The 25,654-nt window shown below is 39.5% G+C and overlaps 1 protein-coding gene across 2 annotated transcripts in view; it reads right to left on the bottom strand.

Moving 5' to 3' along the window:
• Positions 1-25,654, bottom strand: part of kiaa1109 (KIAA1109 ortholog) — a 298,241-nt gene that overhangs the window by 215,797 nt on the left and 56,790 nt on the right. For both annotated transcript variants that reach the window (XM_055647191.1, XM_055647198.1), the window contains exons 12-17: positions 17,379-17,535; positions 15,600-15,678; positions 13,661-13,752; positions 11,125-11,242; positions 2,981-3,136; positions 717-814 (exon numbers count right to left, since the gene is read on the bottom strand). In XM_055647191.1, coding sequence (XP_055503166.1) covers positions 717-814; positions 2,981-3,136; positions 11,125-11,242; positions 13,661-13,752; positions 15,600-15,678; positions 17,379-17,535 — 700 coding nt within the window. The remainder of the gene's footprint in view (positions 1-716; positions 815-2,980; positions 3,137-11,124; positions 11,243-13,660; positions 13,753-15,599; positions 15,679-17,378; positions 17,536-25,654) is intronic.

Genomic DNA, 25,654 nt, shown 5'->3' with positions numbered 1-25,654 from the left:
TCTTTGGAAAGTAACATTAAAAAAATAATTCTTGGGTATAAACAGGATTTGGGGTGGGGGGGGGGGGGGGGGGGGGGGAGAGGGAGGCGGGCGAGAGTAGAAATAACCTGTTTTCATGTGAATTCCCCAGTAATCAGAACACAGCTGCTACTTCAACCGCAATCATTTATATTTGACATTTGTGCAACAATATTCTGTTAACTGAGACAAGAAACTGAAGAGGCTGGAATCTTGAGCAAGTACAAAGTGCTAGAGGAACTCAGAGTCAAGCAGCATCTGTGAAGATTCACTGATCTATTCCCCCGACTGGTGCTGCCCCACTCTCTGTTCCTCTCGTACTTTGTGTGTTGCTTAACATTTAGCCTTTAGTATTTTTAGCTTGCAATAACATACTTTAGTATTACAAAAACCTATATATTTTTTAATCTAACAGGAAAAATAACTTTGTTACTGAGAGTTTGAAATTCTCTCACCCCTAACCCATAATTCCCCATTGACACAATTGTTTTTGTAACTCTATTTTCTACATTACAAGGTTTCTGAAGAATGCAACCATCACATTATAATAGAACTGCCTATATTCTCACAGACATCTTGAAGTTGTTGACAGCTATATGGGAAATGTTGGCATTTATATGTGTTAATGTTAATCCTCACTGTTCCTTATTGATTACTGGTCAACAAATGATTGCTTGCTACTCAGTTATTACACATACCTTCAAATAAAATTTTGTGTTGCAAGATTCAGGAATAAAGTTATTGAAAGGCAATGAGAATTCGATATTCAATGTTTCTCCACATGCTGCTAAGTAAACTGCAACAGAAGAAGAATATTTCACAAAGTTTCTTAAATAACTAACATTTATTGCAGGCAGCTTATGAGCTTTCTGAAATCTTTTAGAAAATAAACAGCATTTTCAACATAAATCAGAGCAGTTCATCTTACGATACATGATATTTAATCGCAATGCACACTATTGAAAACCAGCTTATTCCTATAATCATCTTTAAATCAGGGTCAAGGAAAGAGCGTTCACGTCGCGGCCCTGTTTCCACCAATCTTTCCACCACCACTCACAAGAAGCACAAGAAGCGACAAGACAGACACCATTGTATGCAGATGCCGAGAAGTGTGTTCAGCTCTGGTTGAACAACTTCTAATCTTATGTGTGGACTCGATAAGAAGAAGAAGATCTTTAAATCTATTTCCCAAATGTAATCTTTTTTCATAAAATCAAACAAATTAAGCTGACAAACAGAGGGCATCAAAATTATACATTTGGACAGAGATGTGGATAGGAAGGGTTTAGAGAGCTATAGGCCAAATACCATTGAATAAGCCAATAGGTCAATTTGGTTGGCATGGACTAGGTGGGCCGAAGAGCTGTTCCTGTGCTGTTCAACTCTATGACTATGATACAGTTTCATCCCCTTATATACAAAGCAAGAAAAAGCTGCATTTGTTGGCAGCTTTTATGAACATGGACAGATTCTGAAATTCTCAAAGTACATCTGCAATTAGTTTTCTAATTGCAGAATTGATAGTTCTTCATGCACCTTGGAAAACATATCAGCTACACATGTATAATCAATAAAGGATTCCCACAGAGATCAGTCCTGGCATAGGTCTCAAGTTATCTTCACAAAGGCATGGCTTGTCATAGAAGCCGATGAGTGGTTAGCCTGGCTTAAGAATTTCATGACAGTTACAAAACACATAAGGATGATTGATATATTCTGGAAACTCTCAAATATATACTCTCAAAAATGAACACTGAAATGCACATATTCTCAGTTTTTCCTAAACCTTTAGAAATGAGAGATTAATCTAACTAACATTCAGAAACTGTCAAATATCCATTAGGCTCCTCAATATTAGCACTTATAATATTATTTTATACCATCACTACCGCTTCAGCTCCAGTGAACAATTTAAAAAAGCAACCATCTGGCATGATGAAGAGGAAAATATTAAAAATAACTTGCTCCAGCTTTAACATGTTGCTTCTTGCAAAGGTGTGTATGGGGTCATTGCACAATTCTAATCATGGCCATTCACAAAAGTAGATTTATATTTTTGACAGCTTTGTACTTTTTTAATATCTGATCCATGTTAAAATATTGCGAGACATTTTAAGTTCCAAGAATGGGTGAAGAGAAAAATAATATTTTTGGGAGACTCGAGATCTATTATAATAGTATTTATAATTTTAAACCCGGGTCAGGAATCCCAGGCCATTGGAATTCTCGCTGGTAAGTGCAGCAACTGGACCTAAATCCGTATGGCAAGAGCTATTAACTGAGAGAATGGTGGGAGAGAAAGTTAAAATGTGACTTTAAGGCCAAGCCATTTAATGCAAACTGAACACATGGATTTCTCAAACCAGAACTGGGAAGTTCAAACTCGAGCATGAGCAAACAATGAGCTTAACTATGAAAAACCTCAAGAAACACAAGAAAATACAATTCTTCCTTTTTTTTTACTCTCAACCACAATTACAATCTTTGAAATTAAAATGTTAATTTTAATAAATGTTCTGCCACAATGCAAAATGAATAAAGGCCTAGTGGAATAACATTGGAGCAACCAGAGACTCCTCTTGTCTTTCAGTAACTACCAACAATAGTACAAAGAAAGAATAAAAGATTGCCTTCAGTGCTACATGCCAAATGGTTTTTGTATCATACAAGGCCTATTTAGAATTTATTTCTGATCTTTAGGTTTCTGTTTTCCTTTCAGTCATGTACAATAATGTGGCCATTCAACCGGGATGTAATCTACCAAAATAACATTCAACCACAACCTTTTGAAATAGCTTAATTTACGGGCTAATAATGCACACAGGTCATATTGTCTGTGGTCATACTATGGTCATATTGAGATGCAATTTTTTTTTTTATTTTTTTTAATAAACTCATGGGCATTTGTGTAAAAATTTGCAATAAAAATACTTTTTTACCATTGTCTTAAGCTGCTTACCATTTTCCTGCTGTTTGGTAGAGCAATCTATCCAGTTGTGTTGGTTTGCTGCCCAGATCATCTCAAACTGATGGAACATCACTTTTAATTTGCAAATGTATGGAACAAATGAGTAGATATCAGGAGCACTATCACTAGACCAATCTTGTATTAAGTCTTGAAAAAAAAAGAACGCACAAAGATTAAACAATATTCTAGTATAATCAAAATATTAGAAATGAGCAAAAATAACTTTCAAAATGAATTCAAAAGTGGGAAACTTCAGCTTTATTAATAAGTTAGCCTAAACATCTGATATGTACTCAATAAAACAGGAGGAGGCCAATCAGGTCCATATTGTCTCCAACAGCAAAATCACATGCCTCTTATTATTCCTCCATTATGCTGCTACACCACACTTTTTCACATATCCATCAACTACACTTTGATAGTTCTGCCAGTAACTTTAAGGGGTAATTTACAACAGCCAATTAAGCTACGTCTATGGGATGTGGGAGAAAATATGTACACTTTATGGAAACCCTCATGGTCACAGGGAATTTCACAAGTTTGGGGTAAATCCCAGGTGTCTGTAGTTGAGGCAACAATACTAACAGATGTCAAATTACCACAGTCTATAATTAAAAATCATTCAACATGAATATTTTCAATTAATCAGAGAGCCAATACAGGTCAGTTAAAAGATAGATGAGACGCAAATTATTTGAAGTGTTGAATTAGCAGAGAAACATCTATACATTTTATTGTCTGAAGAAGGGTCTCGACCTGAAACGTCACCCATTCCTTCTCTCCAGTGAAGCTACCTGTCCCACTGAGTTACTCCAGCATTTTGTGTCTACCTTCGATTTAAACCAGCTTCTGCAGTTCTTTCCTATATATTTTATTTATTTTTTTCAGAAGGTCTGATAAAGTTCCTCAAAAGCAATTGTAAGCTGAAATCAAAGCTCATAATAACAATGGCAAATTATTTAATTGGCTAAGAAATAGCCCACCATGTCCACACCAACCATCATGCCCACATATACCATTCCTCCCTGCCAGAATTAATTCCATATTCCTCTGTACCTTGTTCATTCAAACACCTGCCCAGATGCATCCTAAGCAGTGTCAATGTTGATGCCTCCACTCCCTTCTCTTGGCTACTCATTCCAGACACAAAGTGTGAACATTTACACCTCAGATCCCCTTTGACCGTAAGCTTAGTCCCTCCAGTTTTAGACAGCTACCATGGGAAACATAGTCTGGCTATCTACTCGATCATGACTTTATATAGATTTATATCGATCATGACTCTCTATACCTCTGTCACGTCACCGCACTTTGCTCCAGTGAAACGGACCCAGCCTATCCAATCTCTCCTTATATCTCAACCTCTCCAAGCCTGTTAACGTCCTTGTGACTCGTTTTGACATTCTCTCTTGCTTAATTAAATCTTTCCTACAGTATGTTAATCATAACTGTATTCCATACTACAAGTGCGGCCTAATCAATATTTTGTATAACCGCAACATAATATCCCAACTCTGCACTTGATGCCTCAGAAGATGAAGACTACTGTGCCATACACCTTACTCACCACCCTGTCACTGCCTATAGCATTCATTGTGTATGGTCAAAAAGGCATTTAGCACAGTGCCCTTCATCAGTCAGAGTAAGTTGGGAGGTCATGTTGGTGGCCATTTTCTATAAGACGCTATATAAGACGTTGGTAAGGCCGCATTTATTGTGTCCAGTTCTGGGCACCATGTTATAAGAAATATGATGTCAAGTTGGAAAGGGTACAGTGAAGATTTACTTGGATGTTACCAGGACTTGAGGGTCTGACCTATAGGCAGAGGTTGAGTAGACTGGGATTCTATTCCTTGATGCACAGGAGGATGAGGGTGATCTTATAGAGGTGGAGAAATCATGAACGGAATAGATTGGGTAGACACACAGAGTCTCTTGCCCAGAGTAGGGGAATCGGGAACCAGAGGAAATAGGTTTAAGGTGAAGGAATAAGATTTAATAGGAATCTGAGGGGTAACTTTTTTACACAATGGGTGATGGGTGTTTGGAACAAACTGCCCGAGGAAGTAGTTGAGGTGGGGACTATCGCAATGTTTAAGAAATAATTTGACAGGTACATGGATAGGACAGGTTTAGAAGGATATGAGCAAATGCACGCAGGTGGGACTAGTGTACATGAGACATGATGGTCGGTGTGGGCATGTTGGGCCGAAGAGCCTGTTTCCACACTGTATGACTCCATGATTAAGTACTTTCTGCAATAGAATTTCCAGCAGCATTTGAGGAAGGACATTCTTGCTATTGAGAGAGTGCAGCGTAGGTTCACAAGGTTAATTCCCGGGATGGCTGGACTGTCATATGTTGAAAGAATGGAGCGATTGGGCTTGTATACACTGGAATTTAGAAAGATGAGAGGGGATCTTATTGAAACATACAAGATTATTAAGGGATTGGACATGCTAGAGGCAGGAAAGATGTTCCCGATGTTAGGGGAGTGCAGAACCAGGGACCACAGTTTAAGAATAAGGGATAGGCAATTTAGAACGCAGATGAGGAAAAACCTTTTCACCCAGAGAGTTGTGAATGTGTGGAATTCTCTGTCAATTTCCAAGGTAACTTTTAAGTGGTGCTCTAGTTCCTAATGAAAATCACATTTTAACCAATTCCACCACGTAAAGTTAATAGTATTCCATCATTCATCTCTGGTGTTATCTAAATGGTGGCCGATTGGGAAAGAGGGAGATGCAGCGAGACCTGGGTGTCATGGTACACCAGTCATTGAAGGTAGGCATGCAGGTGCAGCAGGCAGTAAAGAAAGCGAATGGTATGTTAGCTTTCATTGTAAAAGGATTTGAGTATAGGAGCAGGGAGGTTCTATTGCAGTTGTACAGGGTCTTGGTGAGACCACACCTGGAGTATTGTGTACAGTTTTGGTCTCCAAATCTGAGGAAGGACATTATTGCCATAGAGGGAGTGCAGAGAAGGTTCACCAGACTGATTCCTGGGATGTCAGGACTGTCTTATGAAGAAAGACTGGATAGACTTGGTTTATACTCTCTAGAATTAAGGAGATTGAGAGGGGATCTTATAGAAACTTACAAAATTCTTAAGGGGTTCGACAGTCTAGATGCAGGAATATTGTTCCCGATGTTAGGTAAGTCCAGGACAAGGGGTCACAGCTTAAGGATAAGGGGGAAATCCTTTAAAACCGAGATGAGAAGAACTTTTTTCACACAGAGAGTGGTGAATCTCTGGAACTCTCTGCCACAGAGGGTAGTTGAGGCCAGTTCAATGGCTATATTTAAGAGGGAGTTAGATGTGGCCCTTGTGGCTAAGGGGATCAGGGGGTATAGAGAGAAGGCAGGTACGGGATACTGAGTTGGATGATCAGCCATGATCATATTGAATGGCGGTGCAGGCTCGAAGGGCCGAATGCACCTAATTTCTATGTTTCTATGTTACATCCAATTCATGTTATGAAAACACGTGTTATACAGAATAAACCTTAAAGACTGATCTGATTGATAAGTTTCATTTAATACCTTCAGACATCCTTATAACAAATAATCAAAATATTCATTAATCTTTCCATTTTTTGCATCTGAATAAATAACACTTTTAGATGGCAACCAGAGTTCATCAAATGATGAGAAAACTCCATAAACATCCCCTCATGCACTATCCAGATGTAACCATTATTTTAGTGTTGCAGCTCATCAAAAACCCTGAAAACTGGCCAGTGACAACTGTGTTTTCTTAATTCTTTAATGTGGCATACATTATGATCAAAATAGCATTATTCAGAATAGTGGTGCCACAGGAAGAAATTACTATTATAGTCTGAAATATTAATATATTGAAAGATTCAGTTGCTTGAAAGATGAAAGTGACTCATTTCCTGATTTAATTAATTACATTGCTTTACTCCTTTGATGTGAATGGCTGCTTTCTTCCAATATGGATTTTTCCATTATCAACACAGACATGTAAAACAGTGATTCTTTCCTGAACATGCTTCAATCTACTTGCCACATCACTCTTCCAGGTTGCATTTGTATAAATATATTTAATACTACTGCAATGGTGTAAAGCAACATCAAGGAGCCCGCACAATTGTTGGTTAAGAGTTAAAAGCAAATGGTGATGAAAAGCAGACACTCTGACCATAATGAAATTATGCCATGTTTTAGACAAATTTTAACTAACAACAATTAAAATAATCTTTCCTCACCAAATTTAATTTAGAAAACTGTAAATTGGATGCCAGTGTTCAAGTTCCAATAGCCTCTGGCTCAAGCTGAACTTTAAATGTTTGAGAGACACTAAACATAAATGTTGATTCCATTTCAAACCAAATTTGAAACCTATAATTCCAATTATATTCAGGTATATCTCTTTTATTATTCTGGTAGATGGCCACATGACCCTAGAAACGACAGAAGGCCGCAAATGAAGCAATTAATATATTACGATGTGTCACATTGCTTTGAGGAATCATTCTACAATGTCATGGACTGAGGGATTTAACCTCCAACAAACACAACTATCTTTCTTTGTCCAATCAGTGATATATGACTGTCATCAGTGATGTATGACTATCATCAGCGAAGAAGTTTCCCCTTGTTTCTCATTTACTCCTGTTCAATGAAATACGTCCTTGTCAGTGGCAGTTCATCTCCCATACTTCTTCAATTTAACATTGTCTTTTCCAAAATGCTTGCAAATGTGTCCCCAAAGTTGTAATGAGCTATTAAGTTGAACATTCCTGGTAGAATCAAAACAGAGCAGTGAGCAGTTTATTGCTGAGCTACCACTACACAGCTATTCCTAATATTTGCTCCATAATTTACTGAAGGGAGAAGAGTCAAGAGTGTTTTATTGTTATGTGTCCCAGAGAGAACAATGACATACTTACTCGCTGCAGCACAACAGAATATATGGAAGGCCAATGAGCAAGTATACAGATACATTCAATTTGTCATTTTGTATTACATCAGAATTTGAAATGACACAGAAGAGAGATATTCCAGATGTCACACGACAGCAGGTATGTAATGGCTTGATAAGTATTAAGATTTATTTGCCTTAAATTGGGGAGAATATCAAATCAATTAAAAAGATGATAAACAGAAATAGGCCCAGCACTAATCCATAAGGCATATCATTAGTCACAGGCCTCCGATCCAAAAAAACAGCCATCCTCTGCTTCCTATCACAAAGACAATTCTGTATCCAGTTAGCAAGCTTTCCCTGGATGCCAGACAATCTAACCCTTAAGTGCAGCCAATTATGTGCAACCGTAACAAAAGCTTTGCTGAAATCCATATAGATTATGTCTACGAGCCTATCCTCATCAACCTTCTTGGTTACCTCCAAACTCCAGCAAATTTGTGATACACGTTCTCATATCATGTCCATCCACAATCAACTATTTTCTTTCCAATTGCATGTATATCATCTATCTCACAATCCTTTCAATTAACTTTCCTGCCACAGATGTTAGGCTTACTTGACTACAATTCCCAGGTTTTTCTTTGCAGCCCTTCTTAAATCTAAGCACAATAGCTACCCTCCAGTCATTTCACCTACGTCTAACAAAGACTCATCTATCTCAGCCAGGATATGTGTAATTTCATCTCTCGCCCCGCCTTACCAGTCAGTAGTCTTGTGACATTGAAATAATTAAGGGCCTGTCCCACTATGGCGACCTAATTTGCAAGTTTAGAAGAGTTTGTGCTCGCACAAACTCGCAGCATGTTCGACACGTGGTCCTAGGAGGTCACTGTAACTCTTCTTGCTCGAGAGAAGTTCCCGCTTACTCGTGGCCTCAGTTTGGATGAGGAAAAATGTTCAGCATGCTGAAAAATGTTCCGCGAGTAAAAATTGGTCGACATGGTTCTTTTCAACTCGTAGTGCAGTGGTAGTGGGGTCGCCATGTAGTTATAGGCAGGCTAGGTAGCCGTAGGCAATCTCCTTTGCTGACCGGGCATTTTAATTGGCTCATTCAAACATAAGCACGAGTTTTCAGAACCAAGGAAAACCGACCGGTAATGTTCAATGCCCGTTAAACTTTATTAAAAGTTGTCCGGCTTCTTAAAAGTGTCTCCACTCCTTCTCCTCCCCGTCTCTTTCCTTCTCTCCTTAAAGTCAGCTTTAATCATCAATCATGGTGGTGAAGTACAATATGGTGTTAGTTAATCTCTAGCACCGGTGCAACTACCTAATTTGGGAAGTGAGTGTTAATATAAAGTGTACAGCAAGGTGGAGTCAATGTTAATGCATTACTCCGATTGGTTTACGTGCAATAACCAATCTACATCCTTCCCCGCAGAGAAAAGATTTATTTAGCAATTGTTAAAACATATGCGGTTAATATACTCGCCGTACCTGTCAGGCGGTCTGCTAACCCGACCCGAACACGTATGGACAAACCCTTCCCCCTCCATTCCGGAAAAGGTAGTAGGGTTGAGTGGTGGAGAACCCGAGAAGGAGAATGCAGCCGGGGAGCCTGGTGGGGAACGGCGGGGCGAGCTTGCAGGGCGAGCTTGCAGGACTAGGGGCACTGGGAATGACTAGAGGCCTTGGGGATGAGGGAACCGAACGACGCGGGGAAAACATGCTGGGGTCAGGGGGTCTGGGACGGACAACAGCAGCAGGTGTCTTGAAAACCAACGGCAGTGCGTAAGGACCGGGAGGAGATGGTCGCGGTTCGTTTAGAAGCAGGAGATGTTGACGGCTGCACCGGTACAGAACACCATCGACGTTGACAAGGTAGGAACGAGGTCCCTTGGCCGGCCCCTCAACAAAACCCAGTCGGGTATGTCCCACTGCAGTCTGCAGGCGAACCACTTGACCTTGCAGTAACGGTTTGAGTGGTTTGCTCGATTTGTCATAGGAGCGCTTCTGGACATCATGTTTCTCCAGGATGCGCTTCTGAACCGCAGCTGGTTTGAGCACCTGTGGCTTCAGCTGTTAATGGGCGACGGGGAGCTGGGGCCGTGTCATGTGGGACATCAGCTGCTGGGCGGGAGAGCCTAGAACACCATCCCTGGAAATGTGTCTCAGGTTTAACAGATCCAGGTAGACGTCGGAATTGGCAAGATGCGAACGTTCCATTAACTGTTTTGCGCTCCTGACTGCACGCTCAGCGAGGCCGTTGGATTGAGGGTATTCGGGGCTGCTGGTAACATGCTGAAAGTTACAACGTTTGGCAAAGTTTTTAAATGCCTGGCTGGTGAACTGTCTCCCGTGGTCAATTTGCAGTCGAACTGGTACGCCGTGTACAGATAAATGTCTCTGAAGCCTTTGTATAACCATCTCGGACGTAATGGTAGGCAGCAGACCAAGTTCAAACCAATTGGAATAGGAATCGACCAGAACTAGGTAGTGTTTACCATGTCATTCAAAAATATCCGCAGCGATGGATGACCAAGGTAGCTCTGGAGCGGGTTGTTGCAGGAGAGGCTGCTTCTGTTGGTAGGGAGCCAGGCTGTTGCAAATGGAGCAGGATGCCGTTTTTTCACGTATATATTTGGTCATTCCTGGCCAATAAAACATGCTTTGGGCACGGGAAAGCGTAGCCTCAGTACCTGGGTGGCTGCTGTGGACATCTTTGTGGTATTCATCATGCAGGGATGAGGGAATCACAACTTTATGACCCTTGATAATGATCCCGTCTTGTATCACCAGTTCATCGCGAACTAAGAAGAATGTCTGTATGTCAAGTGGAGTGTTGGATTGTTTTGTGGGTCAACCACTCTTGATAATGGAGGAGAGCAGCTGTAGCGTTCTGTCGCAGTCCAAGCAGTCGTTCAGTGCGAACAAAGTCGACTAAGTACAGCAAGCTCGTCGCACTCGAAGAGATGTTGTTCATAGGACGCCCGTGACACTTGCTTATGATTCTTATATTGATGATTTGGAAAACTTTCAGATGGATCTCTATAAGGCAAATACTAAACAAGAACATTGGAAGCTAAATTAATTCCGCACTCTTAACTCCAAAATATTTTCTGACCTCTTCTCTTGAACACAACCCTTGATCTTGATTTGCCAAACAGCTGTTAGAGATGTCAATTGCAGCAATTACAAGTACAGAAGTACAGTTTCCATATTTTTTTAAACCACAAAAAGCTTACCTGTAAAGAAGTTCTTCTGAGCAAAAATAAAATGGTACGTTGCCTTGTATACCTCAATTTCACATTGCCACTCCTGAGGCATGTTCCAAGTCCTTTGATAGATGGCATTGAGTTGAAACTAAAATGTAAGATTTTAATACAGCAATTACCATACAGCAAAAAAATAATATTAACAGGATCATAAAACACAAACTTAGCTATGGCCCAAAATTTGAGATATGATGCTGACAAAACTGTTGGTGTTTGCCGTCATAGTCCTGTGAGACTGATGTTTCCATCCATGCACGTACAAGTGCAGACTGAGACACAGCAGATTGTGCTCCAACACTGAACTCATCGCAGACTTCAATGTGTGAATTCAACTTCTCCTAATTGGTTAACATGAAGAATCTGAATTTGACCAAATTTTCTGGCCAGGACCAAAATCAGTTGGAATTAATTTCATTGGGAGAGAAAAATTACATGGGTGAGGGTATGGTGATTTAGGATGCCTATGAATTTAAAAGTAGTGCTACGTATTTACATTTTAAAATCTATAATGACAAATTAATCTACATGGTGTAAAATTATCTGAATATGACAAAAGTGGTTGAAAAAGTTTCAGTTTTCAATTTCTTTCTTCTTTCTTCTTCTGCTTGCGTATGGCGTGCATTTTCCAAAAATACGTCCATCTGATGGCATGACTTAACAGGATGACAATTTCCTCATTACCTGGGCATGGTTATTTTTGGCCACCCCACATATTGCCCCGCTTCACAAAGTTATAACACAGGAGTCTTGCAACAAAGATATTTCCAGTGGTTTCTGCAAGTTCTCACTGAGAAAATTACAAAAGGTAAAGTCGTATTTTGTTTTTTACCCAACGTCAGCAATGAATACCGCCAGCCTGTCTTTTCAATGCAAGATCTACTACTATGCATTTCAGCAGTTCAACTGGTCACCCCATTACAGGAAGGATGTGGAGGCTTTGGTGGAACATGGGAGCAATAGGGTGGAGGGGAAGGGAGGAGGGATTAAAGGGAAATATGGCAGTTGTGGATGGAAGATGCTTTGCCCCACCCCACCTCTCTTTTCCAGCTTTCTCTCCATACTCTATCAGACTAAAGAAGGGTCCCGACCTAATTTGTCAGTTACATTCTCTCCACTGATGCTGCCTGACACATTGAGCTCCCCAAATACATTATTTTTTATTCAAATACAGAAAGAGGACAGTGAATAGGGCAGATGCAAGCACCAGAGATGGTACCAATGCTTTGTGTTATAATAGGCTATAAAACAACATCGGGCAGAATTTTAAGCAATAATGCAACCCACCCCTACAAACTTAATGCATTCTTTCATTGTTCTGAACAGAAGAACAGTGGAATGACATCAACCGCTCAGACAGCCTCGGGTGCACCTGTACCCACAGTAACCTTTGCAGCAGATGTCAGATCGGCCTTCCTGAGAATTAACACATGGAAAGTGACCGACCCAGATGGAGTTCCCAGCCATGTTCTCAGAACCTATACACACCAGCAAGCAGACATCTTTAACCTCTCCCTACTCCACCATCGTTCACAGTTTTGACAGGCTGGTCATGGTGCATATCAACTCCAATGTCCCAAGCAGCCTTGATCCACTGCAATTTGTCTACCCCTGCAAAAGGGCTACAGAGACGCCATATCCCTGAACTCATCCCAAGAACACCTGGATAACAAGAACACCTACATCATGCACCTTTTTACTGACGAAAGACTACATGGAACTACAGATGCCAGTTTACAAAAACAGGATCCAGATGCTGAGGAGGTCTGAATCCTGGGTCCAGGAGTTAGGTTGGAATTACACTACCAACTTTGATGTAAAACTGGGTGCAAAATACATTCAGACACACCAGGCCCAGGACCCACAAGTTCAAAGTCCAATCTGAGTGCTCAGCATCAAATCTGCATGGATTCAAGTCTGAAAAGTTGACCAGTTAGGAGCAGCCAGCTGACAGTTCTCTACACGCTGCTGGCTGCTGGCCAGGAAATAAATACAATCAGACTGATTAAAAGGATAATCTTTCAGTATTATCGATTGAGTAATAAGTAACAGCTGTGACATTCAAGATAATTCCCTCTCCAAAATTGCATCAAGATCTTTCATGTCACCCAAGGAAATAACAGGGATTTCAGTTTAGCATTGCCTCCAAGAGACAATATGCTCAATTGTGTGTCAGATTAGATTTTTGCAGCTAAATCAAAAGACTGGGATTTGAACCTACGCCGACTCACAACTGTGCATGCTTCCTGCACTCGTAAATTATGTCCTGTTTTGCCAGGCTTACACCAGGAATAATACCCATTTACACAACATTATATTACTAAAAAAAAGTGCAAATAAATGCAAAGCATTGGGGGGGAAAAAACAGGAATTCATGCGTCAATATTGTAGCGCAATAATAAAATTTATCAACCGAGCTGCAGACTTTGACACAAGGGTACGTATTTTAGATTGAAACACCAGCTCCTATGCCAAATAGTTCTCAGAAAAATTGTTAACAAAAACTCACAGCTAACATTTCCGATTCCAATAGAGTTCGATACAGCATGCTACTGGTTGCATCCACGTGGAGAAGCTGACCTTTAACAGTCGGTGAAAAGCCTATTGAAACAAAAACCAACATATTAGTTAATATTACAAACAATTAAAATAGATCATGTTTCCTATCTTCCTTGCATAATTCGGACAGCTGATATAACGTTTACATATATTGGCAAATATTAACAATGACATCTATTGAGAAATATTTTTTAATTAATTTTCTTCAATAGCAAGCAGGTAGGTTTACATAAATATACGTAACATGAAAGAGGGGCAAGTTATTCAGTAACTCCCTGCCCCCTTCCAACAGTCAACGTTCCCATTCAATAAGGTATCTAATCCTCTGCCGCATACAAACCTCAGCAAGCCTTATAAATTCTGATTCCCTAAGTGCTCATAACTCTATTACTCCCAGTCTTACACATGCACAGTATCTGAACATCACATGGTGAGAGAGAATGGCAGAGATTTCTGTTCATTTCCGTTCTGAATGGCCATCTCCATGATCTGGAACTAGGCCCCTCTTTCCAGACTCTTCATCTGGAGAAAAACACCTCTGCGCATCCACACCTCAATTCTTGCACAGTTCATCTTGATAAATCACCTCTTGATCTTTTGAACGTATAGGCCTGCCATCCTTCAGGGATTGTGACCCTTGTAACCTAACATCAAGACAACAATCTTTCTCTCAACGTCAACAAGACAAATTAGATCGTGATCGACTTCATGAAGCAAAGTAGTACAAATTGGCAACACCAAAGTAGAGATGGTTGAAAACTTCAGGTTCCTATGAGTAAATATCAACAGCAACTTGTCCTGGACAGGCAATGGCCAAGAAAACACATCAACGCTTCTCCTTCCTTAGAAGTCAGCATGTCCCAACAACTCTCACCAACTTCTACAGATGCACCGTAGAAAGCATTTTATTGGGAAGCATCACAGCATGGATGGGAACAGCTCCATCCAAGGCCACAAGAAATTGCAGAGAGTTGTGGACACAGCCCAGACCATCATGTAAACCAACTTCCATTCTTTCGACTCCATCTACACCACATACTGCCTCGGCAAGGTCACCAACATAGTCAAGGTTACCAGCATAATCACTCCCTCTTCTCCCCTCTCCCATCAGGCAAGAGGTACAGAAGTGTGAAAAAGCATACCTCCAGATTCAGGGACAGTTTCTTACCAGCTGTAATCAGGTAACAGAACCATCCTATTACCACCCAGGGAGCGGTCCTGTGCTACCATCGACCTCATTGGAGACCCTCGGATTATCCTTAATTGGACTTTTCTGGACTTTATCTTGCACTAAACATTACTCCTTTTATCCTGCAGCTCTACTCTGTGAACAACTTGATTGGAATCATTTATAGTCTTTCCACTGACTGGATAGCATGCAACAAAAAGGCTTTTCACTGTTTTCACCTCGTTACACGTGATAATAAGCTAAACTAAAAAAAACTAAAGCTCTCCTTGTTGGGTAACTGTCCAATTCTTGGAATCCATCTGGTGAATCTATGCTTCACTAACTCCAAGTCTATTTTAGATTAAGAGCCGAAATATCAATACAGTATTCAACAGGTCACACCAAATCCCTGTACAATTTTAGGTCAACACTAGACCAAGTGGGACCCGTTGGGTCCTGTTACTAGCTTTCATCCATGTAAAAATATTTTCACTTTTACTAAAATACATAATCACATATTTTCCCATGTAATTTTCCATGTAATGAGTTATCTTTTCTAAATTCCTTTTTGGACAATATTCTCCAGGCACTTAATTATTCCTATCAAGCCACATATCAGCAACATTTTTTTTAATGAGCCAACGACCCAACTAGGGTCCTTAAATTTATTAAACAAAGTATAATGTTTCTATCCCATTTTAAGATATGGATAGATACTTACCATTTTCATCTACTGTCATCGGAACATTAACTTCCAAATACGAACCTGCTCCGACATTTACATGTATGGCGTTGGTCTCCTAAATAAACAAACGTTGCAACATATTTTAAATTAAATGCCCATTCTATTTATATTCAGAATACATGCATTAGATCAAATTAATTATCTTTATATTTCGTGTCTTATCCAACGACACTATCCTGAAACTTGCTGGAGGACTCAGCGAGTCAGGCCGTATCTATCGAGGGTATAAACAGGTGATGGTTTGGGTTTGGACTCTTCTTCAGACTAATTGGAGTGTGCAAGAGAAGGATGGAAATCAAAGATCCTAGAGCGGAGCAAGATAGACAACTCCTGCTAAATGCAATGGGCTGACATGAAGTATGCAATGGAACGGAACGTGGGCCTTTTTTTTCATCCATTTCCGTAACCGGTCCAGAACCGACCCGACCCGGCTAGCAGTGTAATCAACGTTGTGGGGGAACAGTTTGTGTTAATAAATTAAAATATTGAAAATGAGGAGAAGATTTTTACCAAATAACTTTTATTTTTACGAGGATGTTTCCGTAACCGGCTTCCGTCTCCGCACTATTATCCTATGGGATATTATTTATTACTATTTTTCCTCTTGTTTCCTTGTTTCCTTTTTTTCAACCCAATTGTTCTTTTCACTTACTGGATCTAAAATTATATTTACCTCCTCTGATTCACCTTCCTCAATCAATTAGATTTGTTCTATCTTTTCCATCATGATGCTCTGGTGCTCGTTGTGTCATTATCAGTTGCACTTCCACTAACTTTGTGACAAAATGAAGTCCACGTGAAAACATCTAATCAACAGGGCAGACTGCAGAATGTCCACCATTCTAAAAACTGATGTTTTCACTCTCATGCATACAAGGATTTTTCTTACTCAAGGTTTTACTGAGAAATTTCAAATATACTTTTCAGTCTGATTAATTTTTATTGAGCAATTCTTTTTTCATGAACAGTACCAATCACCCTTAACGTTCAGGGTTCAGTTCGTTGCCACCTCCTTGAACATCACGTTGTTGCCTTAACTCCATGTTAATACCTCATGATAACTGATAACTTGATGATAACCTCATCATAACCTCAAACTGTTGCTTCTGTAAAGCAATTAAAAGAAAAACCCATTTGTATCAAAGTATATCAAATTAGGTGCTTCATATGTGTAAGAAGGAACTGCAGATGCTGAAAGAGTAGCCTCACCAGAGTTCAATCACAGGAGATAGTTTCACAAACCATTGAGTAGGTCTTAATAGGCACTTATACCACACAACTCAAAGCTTGAACTGAACAAGAAATGTAGAGAATTATAAAATATCACACAATTAATGCATTTCCAGTTTTTATTTCAACATCTGTAGCGTTTTTACAATTCACAATCAAATCTGTGGCTTTGTCTGATTTCATAAGGAAAGCTATAGCTTTTGAAATTATATATTTCATTATGTTTGAACTGTTGGCTAACTTAATATTCTTACAACTTATGGTTGTACCTATTATGTGATTACCGAACTGGTTATCACGAGGAGTTAAACCAGAGTTAATGCAACAACATAATCTTCAAGGACTCAGCAGCAAGCCAATTTACAACAGCACCCTGGACTCCAAGGGGATCAGCCATCTGTCCTCAATAAAATTAGCAACATGGCAGGTGTTACAAATCCTTCAGATGTTATCACTTGCTATGGTTTTTAATTAACTTACCACCTTCATTCTGATATATGATGTACCTGAGATGATTGTACTTACCCGGTTCTTTGTAAAAAGCAAATCAATAGTAGCATCCGCAATGATATTCATACGCAGTTCAAATGCAAGGATTTGTCGTGGCTTTCTAGGTTTCGCTACTTCAGTGATCTTCAGTTTTTGATAATCGGCTGGAAAGAAAAACTTCCACAAATATTCCCTGTCATAAAATAAAGCATTTTACGAATGAATTTTATTTGGAACTATCAAAGTGAAGACAAACTACACTGAGATTAGCACTTGGTGATAAGGTAACAAAATAGTTTAACTTTTGGCAAATATTGTGTGCCTTATATGTACAATTTCAGTAAATGTTCGATACAATGCACAGCTTGACATGTGTCTTCCTGAAATTTCCAAATGCAATTCGCACCGTCCCAAATAAATAAATGACTTTAAAATATAATTAACTGTGTTGCCTTCAATGAAACACATATATAAATCAATCAAGAGCTTTGTCAATCACCCTTTCTCCTCACTTTCCAATGATACAAAGTGGAAATAGTGAGCATAGAGCAATGTCTCTGTGAAAGTTGCACTATACTCACTTTCTTTAGATTTTAGTTTACCTATTTGAGGAAGGACATTCTTGCTATTGAGGGAGTGCAGCGCGGGTTTACAAGGTTAATTCCCGGGATGGCGGGACGTTCATATGCTGAGAGAATGGAGCAGCTGGGCTCTGGAGTTTAGAAGGATGAGAGGAGATCTCATTGAAAGGGTGGCGGAGGCAGGTTCTCTGGATGCTTTCAAGAGAGAGCTAGATAGGGCTCTTAAAAACAGCAGATTCAGGGGATATGGGGAGAAGGCAGGATCACATTGAATGGCAGTGCTGGCTCGAAGGGCCAAATGGCTTACTCTTGCACCTATTGTCTATTGGTTTATTAGCAGACAATCAGAATTAGTGAAAAATCATCTTTATCAATGTGAACATTTTTCAGAAATTACATTATTATGGTCTATGTATTGATTCTTTCATCTAGAGATATTCAGGATCCAAAAGTAATGAATACATATCATTTGAAAGCAAAAACAATCCACGTCTCTGCATACAAACACACATGCAATGATTTCCAAGAGCATTTTTTAAAATCATTCACCTTCAACAATATAAAGTCACAGCTGACAAAGGGAAAAATTATTGCCAATGTCAGTTAGATACAATGAAACTATTTCAACTGGTGGCAAAGGTAGACACAGAATGCTGGAGTAACTCAGTGGGACAGGCAGTATCTCTGGAGAGAAGGAATTGGCAAAATGCAGAATGAGGATTTACCATTTAAAATTGAAATCAGTCAGCCCTTTATTCCATTACAATTAATGAAATTCTGTTTCTTGAGGCAACGAGTAAAAATGACAGCAATGCTAAATTATTTGCTTATTTACCAAGGGCTATCGGAATGGGCAGCACTTTAGCTGGAATCAAGATATTAGGATATTCTCAGTAGAAAAAGGGCATTTAAATGATTAAACAAACCATGGAGGATAAAATCAGAGAGGGATTGAATTTACAATACTAAAAGAAACTTAGAAAAGAGAACTATTCCAATATTTTAAAGGATAGCGAGTGGAGTGGCGTGTGGAGTGCCGCAAGGCTCGGTGTTGGGGCCGCAACTATTTACCATATATATTAATGATTTGGAAGAGGGAATTAGGAGCAACACTAGCAAGTTTACAAATGATACAAAGCTGGGTGGCAGTGTGAACCATGAAGAGGATGTTAGGAGGTTGCAGGGTGACCTTGACAGATTGATTGAGTGGGCAGATGCGTGGCAGATGCAGTATAATATAGATAAATCTGAGGTTATCCACTTTGGTGGCAAAAACAAGGGGGCAGATTATTATCTCAATAGGTTAAAGAAGGAACTGCAGATGCTGGAAAATCAAAGGTACACAAAAATGCTGGAGAAACTCAGCTGGTGCTGCAGCATCTATGGAACGAAGGAAATAGGCAACGTTTCGGGCCAAAACCCTACTTCAGACTGATCAGAAGAAAGGTTTTGGCCCGAAATGTTGCCTATTTCCTTCGTTCCATAGATGCTGCTGCACCCGCTGAGTTTCTTCAGCATTTTTGTGTACCTTCGATTATCTCAAAGGGGTTAGGTTAGGTAAGGGGGAGGTACAGCGAGACCTGGGTATCCTTGTACACCAGTCACTGAAAGTTGGCGTGCAGGTACAGCAGGCAGAGAAGAAAGCTAATGGAATGTTGGCCTTCATAACAAGAGGATTTCAGAAAAGGAGTAAATAGGTTCTTCTGCAGTTGTATAGGGCTCTGGTAAGACCACATCTGAAGTATTGTGTACAGTTTTGGTCTCCTAATTTGAAGACGGATATCCTTGTGATTGAGGCAGTGCAGTGTAGGTTCACGAGATTGATCCCTGGGGTGGCGGGACTGTCATATGAGGAAAGACTGAAAAGACTAGGCTTGTATTCACTGGAGTTTAGAAGGATGAGGGGGTATCTTATAGAAACATATAAAATTATAAAAGGACTGGACAAGCTAGATGCAGGAAAAAAAATCCCAATGTTGGGCGAGTCCAGAACCAGGTGCCACAGTCTTAGAATAAAGGGGAGGCCATTTAAGGAAGGTGAGAAAAACCTTTTCACCCAGAGAGTTGTCAATGCCTACTATGTTCTGTTGTGCTGAAGCAAAGCAAGAATTTCATTGTCCTATCAGGGACACATGACAATAAACTCTCTTGAATCCCGAGTTGTGAATTTGTGGAATTCCCTGCCACAGAGGGCAGTGGAGGCCAAATCACTGGATGGAATTAAGAGAGAGTTAGATAGGGCCTAGGGGCTAGTGGAATCAAGGGATATGAGGAGAAGGCAGGCACGGGTTAATGATTGGGGACGATCAGCCATGATCACAATGAACGGCAGTGCTGGTTCGAAGAGCCAAATGGCCTCCTCCTGCACTTATTTTCTATGTTTCTATGATAGATTAAGCAACAGATTAGCCCATTACCTAAAAAGCCTTTGACAAGCCCATTACCTAAAACAGGCCCATTACCTAAAAAGCACGCAAGAGATTAGTGTGCAAAATTGCACATAGTATTGGGGGTAGGGTATTGACACAAATAGAGAACTGATTGGCAGACCGGAAGCAAAGAGCAGGAATGAACGGTCCTGGCAGGCACTAGTGGGATGCTGCAAGGCTCGGTGCTGGGTCCCCAGTTGTTTACAATATATATTAACGATTTAGACAAGGGAATTAAATGTGACGTCTCTAAGTTTGCGGATGACACAAAGCTGGGTGGTAGTGTGAGCTGCAGGGAGGATGCTATGAGGCTGCAGGGTGACGGATAGATTGGGTGAGTGGGCAGAAGCATGGCAGATGTAGTATAATGTGGATAAATGTGAGGTTATCCATTTTGGTGGCAAGAACAGGGAGGCTGATTATTATCTGAATGGTGTCAGATTAGGAGAAGGATAGGTGCAACGAGACTTGGATGTGCTGGTACATCAGTCACTGAAAGTAAGCATGTAGGTACAGCAGGCAGTGAAGAAAGCTAATGGTATGTTGGCCTTCATTGCGAGTGGATTTGAGTTTAGGAGCAAGGAGGTCCCACTGCAGTTATGCAGGGCCCGGGTGAGACCACGCCTGGAATATTGTGTGCAATTTTGATCTCCTAATTTCAGGAAGGACATTATTGCTATTGAGGGAGTGCAGCGTAGGTTCACCAGGTTAATTCCCAAGATGGTGAGACTGACGATGATAAAAGAATGGGCTTGTGTTCGCTGGAATTTGGAAGGATGAGAGGGAATCTTAAAGAAACATATAAAATTCTTAAAGGATTGGACAGGGTAGATGCAGAAAAAATGTTCCCGATGTTGGGGGAGTCCAGAACCAGGGGTCACAGTTTAAGAATAAGTGGCAGGCCATTTAGGACTGAGATGAGGAAAAACCTTTTCACCCAGAGAGTTGTGAATCTGTGGAATTCTCTGCCACAAGGCAGTTGAGGCCAATTCACTGGATGTTTTCAAGAGAGAGTTAGATTTAGCTCTTAAGGCTAAGAGAATCAAGGGATATGCGGAAAAAATCCGGAATGGGGTACTGATTTTGGATGATCAGCCATGATTATATTGAATGGCGGTGCTAGCTCGAAGGAAGGAATGGCCTTCTCCTGTACCTATTTTCTTTCACAGCAGCAGCATGCAAAGTAAACAACTTACACAAAGATGCAATTTAAAACATCAAGTAACTGCAAACAAACATTTCAACAGGATTTAATAATTAATGTCATATTAGATACATGTTATTAAAACCCTTGTGGAACAAAAGAATGTAACAAAGAGTAAACAGGAGATTTGCGGTAGCATAGAAAATAGGTACAGGAGGAGGCCATTTGGCCCTTTGAGCCTGCACCGCCATTCATTGTGATCATGACTGATCATCCACAATCAGTAAACATAATACCTTTGCTGGCTACAAAACAGGAAACACTGCATGGAATAAAGATAGTAACATAAATCGGATGAAAAATGTACAGATTAATAAATCATAACGCAGCCTTTAATAGCAAAAGCACCAGATTTCATATTCGATGTTATATAATGAAGAAACGTACGAGTTATGTTAAATATATAAAACCTTGGCTAGTGAGCATAAGACGATAATATATAGGAACAGAATTATGCCATTCAGCCCATCAAGTCTACTCTAACATTAAATCATAGATGATCTATTTTTCCCTCTCAACTCCATTCTGCTGCCTACTTTCCGTAACCTTTGACACCCTTACTAATGAAGAATCTGTCAATCTCTGCTTTAAAAATACCCAATGACTTGACCACCACAGCGATCAGTGGTAATGAATTCCACAGATTCACGACCAACTGGTTGAAGAAACTTGTTTGATTATTCCAGAGAAAAATTCATTACCCAGACGGTGATGCAAATGCGCAATTAGCTGGTACATTTGGTTACCAAACAAATAATAAACGCTAGAAGGGGAATGAACATTTAATTTGAATAGCATCTAAATGATTTTTCAAGACCAGATGAAACCCATTTCACAAAATGTATTGTTAAAAAAGCCAAATGTTAACTGCAAAATAAAAGGTTATATAAACCATCAATAATATGATTTGTACGTAATTTTAAACATACATTTGTGTATCACTCACAATTATCATACTTACCATCCCTCAAAATATCCCAATTATACCAATATTTTCTCCATTTAATTTTCTCCTATCTGTGAGTACTGACTCAAATACTGTCACCTTGTGGAACAAAACCCAAGTGACGAACCTTCTGTATTCCTAGATAATATGATTCTGCAGTTGATTGGACTATATTTGGGATATCCACAAAGCCAAATCATCTTCTTAAGAACATCAAGCAGCAGCAAAAAAAAATATTTTGCCACTTCTACACTTGTGCCACAATCTACAGCAACAATCCCAAATATAGTCTATTTTTCACCCTGGTTAGTTGTTGTGACCAATTTCAGATTAATCTTCTTTGAAATCGAGACAAAGAGCAGGTCGCCAGATTGGTAATATAATATTCAGTACTCTCATTGTGATAACTTTGGGTTATAAAACATCTTAAAACAATAGATGAGGAAATATAAAATGCAAAGGAGTTCCAGTTCTGAGACTCTTGAAACCATACAATAAGTATACTATGTGATAAGTTCTGTAATTATTGTAGTGAGAATCCGCATAAACAAGATTATAAATAGCACCGACAATCCCCAGGTTCCTTAAAATTGTCTGTAAACCAATTATTTCCATTGATCAGAAATGTGCAATTTCAATGAGATTGATAAATATTGAAATTATTGTAGTGAGAATTCAAAACATCACCTATCCATGTTGTCTGACCTGCTGAGTTATTCCAGCATTTTATATCTATCAAAAAGAGTAAAGGCCGTCCCTTGATAATATAAGGGTGCTGTTTTTGAAAATCATTACAGAATCAGAATGTCCCATCTCTAATAGCTACTTTCAATGGCCTTAAAGTATCAATGGATGTTACAATGCATGATAAAGTATTGTACAAGTGTCAGGAGATGAGATTTCCCTTATCAGTTTCCAAGGCAAATCTCTTGTGTGCCTCCTGACACTTATTTTTGAGGACTTTTGTCTTTTGAATTAATTGGGCACTACCTCAATACCATAATTGCTGAAGATATTTGCATTTCCGTAACTAATTTTCCTTTCCTGAAAAATGCATAAAACTTTGAGAGTATCTATGCAAAGTCGAATTTGTGTAAGCCACGTGTTCCATAAGCCTGGAAGCCCCTGTACCATATTTGGAACTTGCAAAAAGCAAGATAATCTCGAGAAAAATAAAAGCCAAAAGATGAGATTTTTAAAAAGTAAACCAAAGGCAACACTGTCGATGAAGAGCAAGAATAATTTCAGGAAAGAAGAACGGTTACAAAATGGGTGAAAAAAAAGTGAAAAAAAGGAAAATGCTGACTAAATACCAAGGCGAAGAATGGGGTTGCCAATCAAGCAAGAGCTTTTTATACCCCGCCTTCTGTGAGATAAAATTGGAAAGCAGAGCTATTTTGGAACCCATTATCATACTTAACAGTACTGAGAATAGCCGTGAATTCTAATATTTCCCGCAATTCTATCAAATTTCATGTTACTGATTCACTAATCAGACGAGATAAATCATCACTATTTATATCATAGCCATTCACAATTTTGAAGCCATCTTTGAGAACAGTGGTTCTTAACCTGGGTATCGGGACCCCCATGGGGGGGGGGGGGTGTCGTTTGGGGCTTTACCGGGGGACTTGAAGGGGTCATAAATAACATATCCATTTGTTGAGCCCATGTTTCGGAACCTTACAAAGGTACATACCACATACAGTATTTTGTTCGCATAGGCGCGTATGCCAAAAAGGTTAAGGACCACTGTTCTAGAATAACCCTTATTCTTCTCGCATTATCTTAAAAACCTGAATGAAATGTTTCAAATGTTTTTTATATATATCTACTGTAAGATTACCAAAAATCTATGTAGTACTGAAAATGTTTCTCGAGTCTTTGCAAGCTTCTTTTTGCCTTACAGCACTGGAGACCTGAGTTTGATTCCAAATACAGGTGCTATCTGTACAAAGTTTGCACATTCTCCCTGTGACCTCTGGGTGCTCCATTTTCCTCCCACATTCCCAAGATAATGCTGTTCATTCGTTAATCAGCTTCTGTAAATTCCCCTTAGTGTGTAGGATGCAAAAGTGAGATAACAACATCTTCCAGATTTAATTTGGATTATTTACCATTCAGATAGCAAAGCAAACACACTTAAAAATTGTGATCTTGGTTGTTTTTCTGAATTCACATCTAAAATTGTAAACCAAAGTACAGGTACTCTGCAGTCACAGTTAGATTTTCAAAGAACAAAATCTATATTTATCATAATATTGGGTGTTTTCACAGTTTATGAGGAATAACACGAACATTTCACACGCCCACTGTTGTACTTCATTAAAACCCCAGTGGCAACACTCCAGCTGAAAGTTGAAATAATTGAATGGGCTTTTATTTCTATTTATTATATAAAGGACACCCTTAAAAGGGCACATCAAAGAACAAACCTTACAGTCTCATTGTGTGACATTATAAAATGATTTTTACATGCACAACCTGTCTAGCACAATTATGAGTTTGAATTATTCAGTTCCTGTTGTCAGACATCCATCTTTGTCACTTTGATACAACCAAAAAAGAGCAACAAACACAAAAGAATACATGATTGGACCTACTATCTCATGAATCATCTTACAGACCCATTTGGCAATGTCATTTCCTACCTCAGATAATCCAAACCTAATACTATTGGAACACAAGCAAAAATATGTCAGAATACCAGTCTAATGAATTCATAGAAACTGGGTTTAAAAACATAGTTATTTATAAATGTTGTTACACTTCTTAGTGCCAAACCTTATTGCTCCATGTATTAAAAAAATAACAATGCTTCCCCATCATTGCTGAATCGTTGAATACAAAACATCACATTTATGTATTGTATCAAAATTCAGACATTTAAATGAAAATTCCTTTTCAAGATTCATTTTACCCTATTCTGATTCCAAAATCCAAAATTCTAGACATCGGATCCAACTTCACAAAACTGTTGCTTTCTGGTGCGCTAGTATGGGTGTTGTGGGCCGAAGGTACTGGTTTCCAGAGGGCTAGTATAGACATTGTGGGCCGAACGGATTCTTGGGCTGGCAGCCAACTGTTGCAACGATTTTAAAAGCCAAGCCAAGGCAAACAATTTAGCAGCAGCCACCCGACAACCAAAATTC

The sequence above is a fragment of the Leucoraja erinacea genome, chromosome 1, assembly GCF_028641065.1.
Source record: "Leucoraja erinacea ecotype New England chromosome 1, Leri_hhj_1, whole genome shotgun sequence".
NCBI classification, from domain to species: domain Eukaryota; kingdom Metazoa; phylum Chordata; class Chondrichthyes; order Rajiformes; family Rajidae; genus Leucoraja; species Leucoraja erinaceus.
Note: the sequence above shows the minus strand (reverse complement) of the source record. Positions and strands in the feature narration are given on the sequence as shown.